This window comes from Bufo gargarizans, chromosome 1 (genome assembly GCF_014858855.1).
Source record: "Bufo gargarizans isolate SCDJY-AF-19 chromosome 1, ASM1485885v1, whole genome shotgun sequence".
NCBI classification, from domain to species: Eukaryota; Metazoa; Chordata; class Amphibia; order Anura; family Bufonidae; genus Bufo; species Bufo gargarizans.
Genome location: NC_058080.1, coordinates 639,640,307 through 639,653,983, shown reverse-complemented (window position 1 = coordinate 639,653,983; position 13,677 = coordinate 639,640,307). Strand labels below are relative to the sequence as shown.

Genomic DNA, 13,677 nt, shown 5'->3' with positions numbered 1-13,677 from the left:
CTTTTTCTTTTCTCTAAAATGTCTCTGTCACGTACGCACTGTACCAGTATGTGATGTGGGTGGAGCTGCAAGGGGTTAATCTATCTGCACTCAATTTTGCACTCACTATCCATTCAGGGTGCAAGCTAAGCATACATCACACCCTAAAACCACATATACCCCTTAGCCCAAATGACCTTGGCTGATGCGAATACAGGCAGCCACTCTCTCAGGCATCAAACTGGTAAATGCTCTTTGTAAGGCTGTGGATTCTTAGAGAACACAGGGACTAAACATATGAAAGCTTAAAGCTTTAATGCAAAAAGGTGCAGTTATTACAAAATCTAAAAAGAGATAAAATAACATACAAAAAAGCTAAACAGTTACAAAATAAAAGAGAAAATAACAGGAGTCCTAACACTTACAAGTCTCTAGCTTTCCTTAGGGTAGGAGGAGCTTAAGCGGCTTTCCTTAAAGTCCCGTATGGAGATTTACTGGAAGTACTGAATGCTATGAAGACTTATTGGCAATGCTCCATGGTAAAATAATATGCAAAGAGGTATCTCTCAAGGAAAGAGAACCATCTCATTAGCGCTACCTTGTGGAGGATAAGCCTTGGGACATGACCAGGGGAAATAGTCAAGTCAAATATTCATCAGTAGACCGCTGTTTCAGCGTGTTTGCCCCATCAGCACTTAGGATTCTGGCTGGCTGAATGCGATGCCTTGGATGCAGCTTAGATAGGTCACAGGCTCTACTTAAAGAGACCAGCCCTTTTATGGAGACTAACTGGAAGTGCTCCATGGTATGGAAACTTATACAAGATGGTTCTTTATCTTTGGGAGATACCTCTTTGCATATTGTTTTCCCATAGAGCATTGCAAATAAGTTTCCATACCATGGAGCACATTCAGTAAGTCTCCATACAGGGCTGGTCTCTATAAGGAGAGCAAGAACCCTGCCTAAGCTTCATCCAAGGGATCACACTAAGCCAGTCAGAATCCTACTCCATACTGATGAGGGGCAAGTGTCCTTAAACAGTTGACTACGGATGGAGATCTGGCTTGGCTATGTTCCCAACATTTGTTAAAAAGTCGTATTTTGACTCATGGAGAGCAACTTTCACAAGGTGGGACTAGCAAGATGATTCCCTTTCCTTGAGAGATACCTCTTTGCATATTGAGGGTGGGAGGGAAATGTAATGTATCCAGATATCTGGTCTGACCTCAACCATGTCAACTGAGATTTATTGTTCCAAACATGTTTTATACCTTTTGCACTTGGCTCAGGTTTCAGGCCCATGCATTAAATTAGTAGGCAGAAGTGTGGGTAATTACTGGCTAGTAGGTAATAAGGGGGAGGACAGTATCTGTCATCTGATATACTAAAGATGCACATATGTTTAGTTTAAACAAAAAAGATATCTATCTGCCATGCTATGAAGCCAGTGGAGACCAGGCCTAGGTGTCACATCTCACACTTTATACTAGCCAAGCATCAGACCCCCTAATCTCTGGCCATATGCTCCAGCACACACAGGTTTGCTGCCTTTTCTCCAGAAAAGAACTCTTTTGTGGCTAGTGATTTACAGACATTTTCTAAACCCTCACCCCTCTGTACCACATAACTATGGTCGCATGGATCTATTATGTTTGTTTCAGTAAAAACAAGGAGATAAGGAGCTCCCATGCACCCAAGGCAGTCTATCTCATGAGGGAACATGAACAAGGGACATGTTAAAGATCTAACATGGCCGACTCTTCTTTCCTCCAATGGCAGATGTTGACTGTTGGGCTGCCCCCACTTTTCTTAGCTCATCAATTGAGAGTGTTTGCCAACAATTATTATATTTTTATAAAATTAAGTTTATGAACAGAGACACTTGCGCTGCCGTTAGATATCTCTCTGAGGCTGATGTTATCACCTTGTTTGCCGCTGCCTATATATATATATAATACCGGCGCTGGCATACAGAGAGGGTAGGGGAGGGTGAGGGTTATTACATGTATATGCACAGGACGCTAATTACAAGATCTCTACCTGTCATCTGATGAATAGTCGTTGGGATGTGGTGTGATCCCGTTGTTCCAGGAAGCGCTGTATAGATCTGATGTGACGCTTCTTGCTCTAGGTTCTGAAACGCGTTGGGTGGAAATTTGTCCTTTGGAGGCACCCAGAGCGAAGTTGTGACGTCACATGAAGACGCTCCTGAACTCATCCCTGCAGGCTCCTCCACGTGTGCGCTAGCTACCGGCCGGGGCAGCGTGCTAGGTGAGAGTTAGAGCAAGAAGCGTCTCATCAGATCTATAAAGCGCTTCCTGGAACAACGGGATCACACTACATCACCGACTATTCATCAGATAACAGGTAGAGATCTTGTAATTAGCGTCCTGTGCATATACATGTAATAACCCTCACCCTCCCCTCTCCGTATGCCAGCGCCGGTATTATATACATATATATATTTTTATAAAAATTCCGCCACTCAAGAAAAATACTTTTAATCAAGACTATTTGTACAGTTCATTCTTGCAAAAGTGTAGGTACCCTTTAAATGATCAATCTAAATAAGTTAGCATGTACAATGAAAAGAAAGGATGCGTAACAGCAAAACCAAAGCCCCATCTCCCGGTGAGCCACCGCAGCCAGGCAGCAGTGCAGAAATGGCGCAGGTGACTTCATACAACACATGCAAAGTACTGTGCTGAACAGAATGGAAACCCCAACAAATAGGCCTTCGGTGTGCTATTGATTGTCCTTGAAGGATCAGCAGCATGGAGGACCCCAACCCGCATGTAATACACGCTTCATTTTAATCTCCTAATTAGCACTTGAGGTCATTTAGTGGTTGCAATTGGATGTACTTGTCATTAACACTTCTGTTCAAGGTGTGCAGAAAGAAAAGGAATTCAATGTACAAGTGCTGCTTCATCGGAATAAAGAATTCCACAAGAGCTGAATTCTTCATTCCAACAAAGCAGCACTTTACATTGGATTTCTTTTTTGTCTGCACATCTTGACTAGTTTCCAGACTGGTTCAATAAGGAACCATGAAGAATCCACAGAAGGAGTACAACAATGCCAGGCTAGCACCTGTCCACACACTGGGAAAGCTTTATATAATTTTTCTCAGTTTTATTCCTTATGTAGCGCTCTATTATCTCAAAGATTAAAGGAGGTGGTCTGAGATAATACAAAAAAAAAAAAATCTTAGACATGCTCATCAAATGCTGCAAAATAAAAATGATGGTATACATACTTCTTTCTCTGGCATCATATAGGTACATGTCACCTATGCAGTCTGCAAACAAGCAGTGGAAGAAGGAAGGACCAAACCGGCAGGTATATTGTCATATGTCCAAGATTTTTTTCCTCTCAGAAATCCCATAGGTCACAGTGGCTGAGGGCTTTATGAAGACGGAGGCTACGGTGAGCCTGTCCTATGTATGGCAGGTGACTGCTATATAATACAGCAGGAGCCCGGCTGCAATTATGCCAAAACCGGTCATTTAACCCCTCTGATGCCACATTCAACAGCGATCATGGTATCTGTGAGGTTAGGCAGAGGGATGTGGCTCCCTTTGCCTTCCGTTTGGAGCCCCCGTAGTGAAGTTACACGGCTCCAATCGGCTATCATGGTAGCCTTGGTGCTGCTGAAGCTTCCTAGGCCAGTTATGGTAAGCTTCCTGCTAAGCTGTGCACAAGGCACAACTCAGCAGGGAGCGCGTCAGAATGCCATTCACCCTACTAGATCTCTATTAGGGTGAATGTGACAAGGGATCAAAACATCCCTTAATGAAAAAAACAAACAAAAAAAACAAAAACGATTCGTCATTTTTTGGTCACCTTATCCCCAAAAAATTTGAATAGTGATCAAAAAGTTGAAGGCACCCCAAAACGGTACTAATAATAGTGCTCCAGATGGCGACCAAAATGGTTGCCAATGCGACATAGAATTTCAAAATGGCGACAATACTTTGTAGTCTTGTCGCCATTTGCGCCTAGACCCTGCGCTGCTCTGCCTTTTTAAGAAAAAAAGGCTTTAATCCAGCAAACAAACGCTGCAGACGTCTGCTAGGTGAAGATCCGCCCCTCACACTACCCGATATAGAGGGTGGGCATGGCTTGGGTTCCCGCTTCCAGCAGTCTGGCAAGTTTGGAGTGGAGTCTGTACTGTGGAGCTGAGCTGCTGGAGACATTTCAACTAGGGCCGCACAGAGCCCCTGCACAGTCCGCGGCTGATAGCACGAGGCGAGTCACCCGTACGCAGATTTATTAGTGTGGTTTTTTTAGGACTGGGTCCTTATGAGGTCACAAGGAGAAGCCAGAGTTCGGTAAACCCTGTAAGAACAAGTATAAGCACTGGCTATGCTGGTTTAACACCACAGTATGTCGGTGGGATCCGCTGTCCTGTTCTGCATAGCACTGCCGGGGTCGCATAGCATTATATTGATTTATGATGCTATGTAACCCTTAGAGGTCTGGAATTTACTGGATAACACTAACCTAATGCTGTCAGTGTTATCCAATACATTCCAGAACTGTAAGGGTTACATAGCATCATACATCAATATAATGCTATGTGACCCCGGCAGTACAGAGCTCCTGCAGACAGACTCCGGTGTGAAACCAGCGCAATCCTATCAATGTACAGACCAGTAACCATTTCTGATCATCAATCATATAATCTACTTATTCCACAAGACCAGTATTCACTTCCAAATAGGGAAAAGCAATCAGCCTTTAGGGGTTAAGCACAGGCTAGTTCAGCTGTCAGAAGAGGTCCCCTACCTTTGCCACATCTCTGCGTGCTGGCATGAATGTCCATGTCCAGCTACAGTTACACAGAGAGAAGCACTAGGATATGGGCAATCTTTCCTCAAGAAACAACAACAAACAAGAAATGTTTGTTTTCATTCACTGACAGGCAAGCAGAGGGGTTGAGAATAAAGAGTAAAGCTTCTGAAGTATTATATTTTTATCTGTTATATTATATTTTTTCTAAATCTAAACTACTTTCTGAGACTGGCAGGACCTTTGTTGGTGACCATACTTACCTGATCCCTAGCGCTGGGTCCGGACTTGTTGCTGGTCTTGAGTCCCTTCATGAAAACTTCCTATTTGACACAGTTACAGCCAATAACTGACCACTGCTTCCCTTTCATGTGATGTAAGGGGAGCAGATCTCCAGATCTCCACTGTGGCCAGTGATGGTCTTGATGCCACTGCAGCCAAACGTTTTCATGGAGAAACCCAAGACAAGCAGCGGAGGCCGGGAAGCGAATGAGCCAGGAGCCGGCACCTAGGGATTACCAATGCGAATCTGGCTAGTCTGACAGGTCATGGAAATGAGTGCACAACCCCTTTAACTGCGTGGGCTGCAGCTTAGAAAACCCCATGCTCCTAAGCATCCCAGCTATATTTAAAGTTTGGCGACAAAAAATTTAATTTGGCTCCTAAATTTTTCAGGTTAGGAGCCAATGGCTCCTTGATATTTATTTTAGTCTGGAGCACTGAATAAATACTACAGTTTGCATCGCAAAAAACAAGCTCTCATACAGCTCTGTGGACAGAAATAGATAAAGTGGTATGGCTGTCAGAAAATGGCAATGCACAGAAAATGCTTAAAAAAAAAATCTTTGAAAAAGAAAATAAAGTAGTAAAACAAACAACAAAAAAAACACTATACAAGTTTGTTATTGCCGTAATTGTATTGCGCTGCTGAAAGGACATTATGTCATTTTTAGCGCACAGTGAATGTTGTAATATCAAAACCCTTTGTCGGAAATGTGCGGTTTTTTTTTTTCTATTTAACCAGACAAATATTTTTTTTTACCATTTTCCAATAAAAGACACCTCATAAGCCCTCATATGGCTATATGAAATGAAACTTTAAAAAGTTATGGCTATTGGAATGTGGGGAGGAAACAAAAATGCAAAAAACGAAAACAGGCACACTACTTAAAGGGGTTTTCCGGGATTTTTATATTGACGGCCTTCTCTTCAACCAGCTGATCAGCGGGGGTGTCGGACCCTGGCCAACCTGATATTAATAACCTATCCTGTGCATAGGTCATCAATATTAAAATCCCGGGAAAAAAACTCTGTTATAGGGTTAAAGTGAAAATCTGGATACAATTTAATGAATTGTAAAATTGCTAATGCATGACTAGGGGCATGTAACATACCAAGGACATTATTTGACTCTTGTCCCTCGCATGAAAGATGCCAAGCGGCTGTGGACATTACAGAGCCTTGAAGGGTTTCTTCATGGCTCTCCAGACTCCCGTCTCTCCCACAAATCAGCAGTTTTGCAGAAGCTCCAACGATGGAAGTTCAAGCGAATGGAAGCATCAGTAAAAAACTGAAATTAATGGGGACAGTGCTGCAGGAACCAACTGCACTACACAGGGCAGGGAGCCATTGCAGAACAGCTGATTGGTGGGGGTGCCGGGAGTCGGCCATCAGTATAAGGGCTCTTTTATGCGAGTGAGTTTTCCATCTGGACTGAATCTTGACCCTCACATTTCAATGGGTATGTGCACATGAGCATTGTTTATCACTGATCATCTTTGTGTTCAGGAAATATCTAAGCATCTATGTTCTATGTGGTCTGTTTTTCACACTGCCCTGGACCCACAGAAGTGAATGAGGCTTGGGTGAAAAATGGAAAACGTGTGTCTGAACAGACCTTGAGACAATCCATATAAGGGTGCCATATAACTAAATAAACCCCCTCAGGAACTGACGACTTGGACCTTTTGTTTTCCCATTATTTTATTGCAAGAGATAGAACATTTTTAGTTTTCCCTTAAGGTAGCGGTATTATGGCTTGTTTAATGGAAGATGAGTTGTATTGACACACCTTTGGAGTACAGATAACTTACTGAGTAACTTTTATCAAACAGGACCAGTCACCATGAAATGCAGTGCAATCTGCAGGCAGCATGTTATAGAGCAGGAGGAGCTGAGCAGATTGATGTATATATGATTTGGTGTGAAAAGTAGAATTCAGTACAATGTATAATTTAAACATTTAAAGCTCTTCTATTTGTGACTTCATTGTATATAGGGGGGTGTTATCAGTGATGGCATTCCCTGTGTAAGTGTGTATACAGAAATAGCGGTCAGTCACTGATAGCTGTACACAGGGGAGGTGTTATCTGTGATTGATAGCATTCTCTGTGTAAGTGTGTATACAGAGATAGCTGTCAGTCACTGGCATTTGTACACGGAGAGTGTTATCAGTGATTGATAGCATTCTCTGTGTAATTGCGTATACAGAGATAGTTGTCAGCCACTGATAGTTGTACATGGGGGAGGTGTAATCAGTGATTTATAGCATTCACTGTGTAAGTGTGTATACAGAGATAGTTGTCAGCCACTGATAACATCTCCCTTGTGAGCAATTAAATTACACATTTTACTGAATTTTTTCTGACTAAACTATATAACAATCTGCTCAGAAACTCCTGTTCTACAACATGGTGCCTGCAGATTGCACTGCATTTCATGGGTCCTCTTTTTGGGTTGTTGCATTGTTTTTCAGCATATATAATATGTTACCATTAAGCTTTATTCACACAGTGTTTGGTCATTGATTTCCATCAGTGATTGTAAGCCAAAACTAGGAGCAGGTCTAAAACACAGAACAGGTGCAAATCCTTCCATTAGACTTTAGCTCTGTGGAGGCTTCACTCCTAGTTTTGGCTCACAATCACTGATGGAAATCACTGCTCAAACACTGACTGTGTGAATAAGGCCTTTATTCTGTGTCAGTACAATTCATGCAATACTAATGTATATAGTTTGTTATGTATTCCTACTTCTGCACAATAAGGCTAGGTCTACACAATGAAATTTGTCGACAGATAGGGCACAACTACACTGCAACATTTGTCGCTCAACATTTTGTTGCACCAATGTCACGCGACAATTTTTTATAATGGCAGTCTATAGTGTCGCACTGCAAGATGCGACATGCTGCGAATGCAACGCAACAGTCGCAGAAAAATCCATCTCGAATGGATTTTCTGCGACTGTTGCGTCGCAGTCTGTTGCATGTTTCAGTGCGACACCATAGACTACCATTATAAAAATTGTTGCGCGACATTGGTGCAATAAAATGTTGCGCGACAAATGTCGTCGTGTAGACCTAGCCTAAATGTACTTAAAATTGTGCTTTTGTGTCAACAAATTCTGAGATCCGAAAACGTATTCTCTCAATGGAGCTGTGGGGATCTCATTCAGGTTAAGCTGTAATTTTTATTGGTATCATGTCGGGGTATATAAGACATTTTGATCACTTTTTATTAAACAGTTTATTGGGTGAAAAACTGCAATTCTGGATATTTTTTTTTAACAACATTCACCATGCGGAATAATTTACTTGTCACTTTTATTCTTTTATTAATCAAGTCAATATATTTATGACGTTACCACAGTTATTTAGTTTTTGTTTTACCACTTTGAACCAAATAAAATCACTTCATTATGTTTTATAGGAAGTGGGATAAAACAAAAAATCTATTTTTGCATTTGTTACAGTGTATGGCTGTGAAGATACCAAATTTCTATAGGTTTTGTGTTATTTTTCAAAGACTCTAATTGATAAAATGTGATTTTTGCTTTTTTTTCCCCATACTTAAAAAAAATAATTTTGTATTTATTTTTTACTAGATTTATTAGTTCCACAAGGGAACAGGAACAAGCAATCCTCGTGAAGTGCAGTATATTATGTCTACGACCCTGTCTCCTGCAGGGCCTAACAGTTTTCCTTATTTTGCAGACCCAGAGTCTATTGTAAGGCCTCCAACCTCCACTGCCACCAGCGGCACACTGCAATCGTGTCACAAGGGGTTCATGGAGTGACAGAGGGAGCTTGCAATCGCATAGATGCTGCAGTCGCTATTGACTGCAGCATCCACAGAGTTAAATGGTTAGGATCAGAGTGCAACTAGCTTTAATCCCAGTCAGTGCAGGAGGAGCCTGGCTGTATAGTACAGCGGGTTCCTACTGTTGCTTGCACAACTGCTGTGTTCACAAAGATGTAACTGTAAGTAAAGGTGTGCAAGGATAGTCCTCACCAACACACAGTTATGTTAAAGTGAAGAGGAGGGACGGATTAAAAAGAGGACATGCCAGCTCTTCTGACATGCCTGTCGTAGTAAATAAATGTATCCTGAAAACTCGAACAATTTCGGGGCATATTTTCTTGGAACTCTACTTTGTGCTTTTTCTTCCAAGAAATTTTTGAATAAATTAATATTCTGGTGTAACTAATTGGAGGACTCTCTACACAGTCTGACACTGCCATATTAGTGCAGATAGTCCCAAACTACATACGGACACCCAGCTGTGACAAGGAGAATGCTAACACCTAGTTGTCAACATATTCATTAACAAGTTCCTGCAGACTGACTGACAGACAAGTGTAACCTTGCAAAATCAGACACCAGATATCAAACAGAATAGGGCTGTACTGCAATACCATACAGTGCATGGACGAAGGTATCGTAGTGCCTGGTAAAAGCTGAAGGTACCAAGTTAATCCACTAGTGTTATGGAAGTTACGTTATCATGCTTGGTGGCGATTCCAGCCGTTAGACCTGGAATAATTGTATATTGATGTCATATATTACTGATATGTTATCAATTATATGGTATGTATGGAAACCCTTAGAAGAAGTGATGAAAGGCATGGCAAAAGAAAAATCTCCACTACAAAATGAGCCGGATGACTTACCCTTATGTACAATTGCATAGTCTCCTTCTCTTTTTGGGGGTTCCTGTACTTCTCATAAAAGTCTCTCCGCTTCTTGTTATCTTTTAGGATCCTTTCTTTGCGCTCCCTCTTCTCTGCAGGCTCATCAGAGCCGTCTGGTGACTGCTGCTGTGCCAGAGGTTTGCTTTTCTCCACTTCAATGTAGTTTTCGTTTGGATTCAGCACAATTACTGCAAAGCCCTCCTGTAATGACACGAGAAAGTGGATACATAAAGTATGTGATATCTGCGCACTGCACTGTAGTATATCTAACCCGACATCCAATGTGACAATTACTCTATTCTGGGTAAGACCACAAATGTATATGTGTATGTACAGTATGTATATACTGTATCTAGAGAGACAGACAGATATAGACCTATATACACACACATATACATACATATAGACACAAAAACACTTATCGCCATGTTTCTCCATGACTCCCACTAAGGACACTCAGAATATTTCCCCTTCCCCTGCATTAGTTCACAACCAGGGAGGGAGTAATGGAAGACAAGCTAGCACAGCGATGAGAGGCTGTACGTTGTAGACTGGATGGTTACATGGACTCAAATAGTAGTCACCCAGAGAGGACGTATAGCAGTTGCTTGGCAACCTAAAAGGGATCACACGCTTTTTGCAGAGAAGCAAACATTCTGCTACAGTATACAATGTGGTACACATTATGCCATTTTTTTTATTTTGCAGTATAGTTAAAAATATATTTTTCTCCTTTATATTGTATTATTTTCTCCGTTTTGTTGTTGCGGCCATTTTGGCAAAAGTGATGTTGACTGTCCTATTTGATAAAAGCTTTACATACACGTTTAGAACCACAGGTGGGCATCAACACGTCAGCTTACAATAATTTTCCTTGAGTCTCTAAGTCAATTAAAGAGTGACTACCCATATGGCTTTCCTTGTATCAGTCTTGATATGTCCCATATATATATAGTAACTGCACAGTATGAAGCATCAGGTGATGCATACAATCGTATCCACAAAATACGGATACTGTCCGCAGTTTTTTGCTGACCCATTGACTACAACTGGTCGGTGGACCTAGTACAGGACATCTTCAGTCATTGAACTGACACACGGATGCACACAGCATACAGACCCCCTATGCAAACGAGTGAGAAGCACCTAATTTATTAAAGGGGTTGTCTCATCATGGACAATAGGGGCATATCGCTGGGACCCGCACCTATATCGAGAACGGAGCCTCGCAAGTGAAGGAGGGCGCAGCAACCCTCCATTCATTTTCTATGGGGCCGGCGAAAATAGCCGAGCGCTGGCTCGGCTATTTACATTGGCCCCATAGAAATGAATAGAAGTGGAGGCCGCGCATGCGCGGTATGCTCCCATTCCTTTCTATGGGGAGCTGGCTTGGTGGTGGCCACCATCTTGCGGGGCTCCGTTCTTGATATAGGTGCGGGTCCCAGTGGTGGGACCCGCACCTATAAGGGGGGCATATCCTAGTGATATGCCCCCATTGTCCATGATGAGACAACCCCTTTAAGAGGCAGATACATGACGTCTCTGACAGTCCATGCACTGGAAACGGAAGCCTATGCCAGCTAGGAGCTTACGCCAGTTCCTGGTGTACATTAAATCATAGTAAATCTAGCGTGTCGCGCAAAGCCACTCCCACTAAGCCCCCTTCCTTTCCTTAACACTTTTAAAAAGTGCCAATAATCTTTAAAAGTTGCAAATATGGCGTGCACCATATTTTGCGGATACGCAGTTTGTGTACCGTAAAACGGATACGGTTGTGTGCATGAGTCCTGGTGATGAAGTGCAACCGGCTGTGTTCTTTATTAATTGTGTATGTATGGAGTCAGACATGGGCGGAACGCGGCAGAATCAATATTCTTCAGAGCTGCAGTCACGTGGCATCTATTGTAGAAGACATAAATAATCAGAATCCTTACTGCATGTGAAAATTGCTTCTCCAGCACAACTCATGAAAGGTGTCACCCGCAGGGACCCGCTCTACCTTGTAGTTTGTTTAAACAACAACATGAAGCATTCTCCAGAGGACTCTGCGATCTGTAACAGTGTCATCGGAGAGTGGAAGACACCTCATTAAAACGCATCAATGGAAAAACCCATGTAAATAGCAAATCGCTGATTTCTGTTTCATGGCTTTATACGAACGCTGTGCACATTTGGATTTCCTAGTTAGACAGAAGATTTATTGGGAAGTGTATGCTATTTCTAGGATGCCACTTTATTTACTTTGCTAATCAATAAACCTTCATTATAATGCTGAGCAAATGAAAACAATGGCGCTTTTAAAAGTTTGACTTAAAGGCGTATTCCGCTATCAGCAACGAAAGTGTAATAAAAGTTACATAGTCATCCAATATAGTTTCTGTGCTCATTGTCTTTGGGAATCTGCCCTGTTCATGTGCTGGACACAACGGCACGGCTTACAGGACTGTACTGTGCCTGTGCGTCCATCACAGTACCGTCCATCACATCGTGACTGCAAGCAGAGATCTGGCAAACCACGAGGAATTGACTTTGCATAAACACCCCTTTAATAAACGTACTGACCCCTACTGAGAAAGCGGAAACAAATGTGTATATCTCTATAGTGATCAGTATTAAAATACAGCAAATATGTATGGTATCTATACAAACAGTAAGACTGTAAATCCCATTCACCTCAACAAGGTTTGACAGGTAACAAGTAATGACCTTGTTCCCAAATTGCAACCTGGTGCCATCTCTCCCCAGGTAAGTGACACACATGTAACCGCTTGTCCACACGATGTAATCCCAGCCCACCTTGTTCTACTGTTCCATGGCCCAGTTCAGATGTCAAATGCTCACTATAGATACTTTTGTCAGTGGACAGGAGTCAGCATAGGTACTCCGAATGGTCTGCAACTACACCTCCATACACCACAAGCTGCAGTGTTTCCATCGTAGACGGCATTAACTTTTTCAGCAATTTGTGTGACAATAGATTTTCTGTGGACTCCTACAAGATATGAGCCTTAGAGAACCATGACCATGTTGCTATTTCACCTATGGTCATTCCTTGGACTATTTTTGGTAGCTAAGCACTGCATATTAAGACAGTGCTATAAGAACTGCTGTTTTTGAGATTCTCCGACCTAGTCATCTTGCTATCAGAATTTGGCCCTTTATTGATTTCTCAGACTTTAGTGAATTGACAGCCCAACCTGCTGAGAACAGGAGGTTCGGAGGAAGTCTGTTGTGTCTGGGGAGCTCCCAACTCCTCCTATAGATGATGTTGGGGGGAGAGAAGCATCTGGCAAAGTGAATATTTTTGCCCAGTCCTTTTGTTCTCCCAAGAGATAAGGCTCTGCCAAAGGTGTCTGCTTTCTCCCCTCTTCCCATTGAGCTCAAACACATGTTCGGCCGAATGTGTATGTGCATAGGGAAGCCGGGAGTTGATCAACTACTGAATGTATATGGTCCCTATTAATGTGTGCCCATTTTCCTGCTAACACATCAGCTTCAAGAACTGAATGCTGCTTAACTTATACCACACTTTTACAGGTGCTATTGACATGGAAAAATCTATGTTGTTCACTTCCCCTGGCATACACAGGTATGCTCTATACCAGGCATGGCCAACTTGTGGCTTTCCAGCTGTTGTAAAACTACAATTCCCACCATGCCCTGCTGTAGGCTGAGAGCTGTTGGCAGTCTGGGCATGCTGGGAGTTGTGGTTTTGCAACATCTGGGGAGCCTCAGGTTGGCCATCCCTGCTCTATACGTACACATTTACACATACACACCTTAGCATTGGAGAGGGAGCTATGGTAAACATAGGACAGCGCCTCTCTAGAGACTCCCTTTCTCTTCTGTCCGCCCCCCGCAGAGCTGCTGCTTGGATCAGGTCACCACAGCCAGTAAGAAGGACTTGCTGCTGTAACACCATATTTGTGTGC

General features: G+C 42.5%; 1 protein-coding gene across 1 annotated transcript in view; it reads right to left on the bottom strand.

The window, feature by feature from the left end:
* FAM172A (family with sequence similarity 172 member A) overlaps nt 1–13,677 on the bottom strand; it is a 525,893-nt gene that overhangs the window by 271,866 nt on the left and 240,350 nt on the right. Inside the window, exon 7 of the mRNA XM_044291378.1 lies at nt 9,725–9,946. Within this exon, the coding sequence (XP_044147313.1) occupies nt 9,725–9,946 (222 nt within the window). The remainder of the gene's footprint in view (nt 1–9,724; nt 9,947–13,677) is intronic.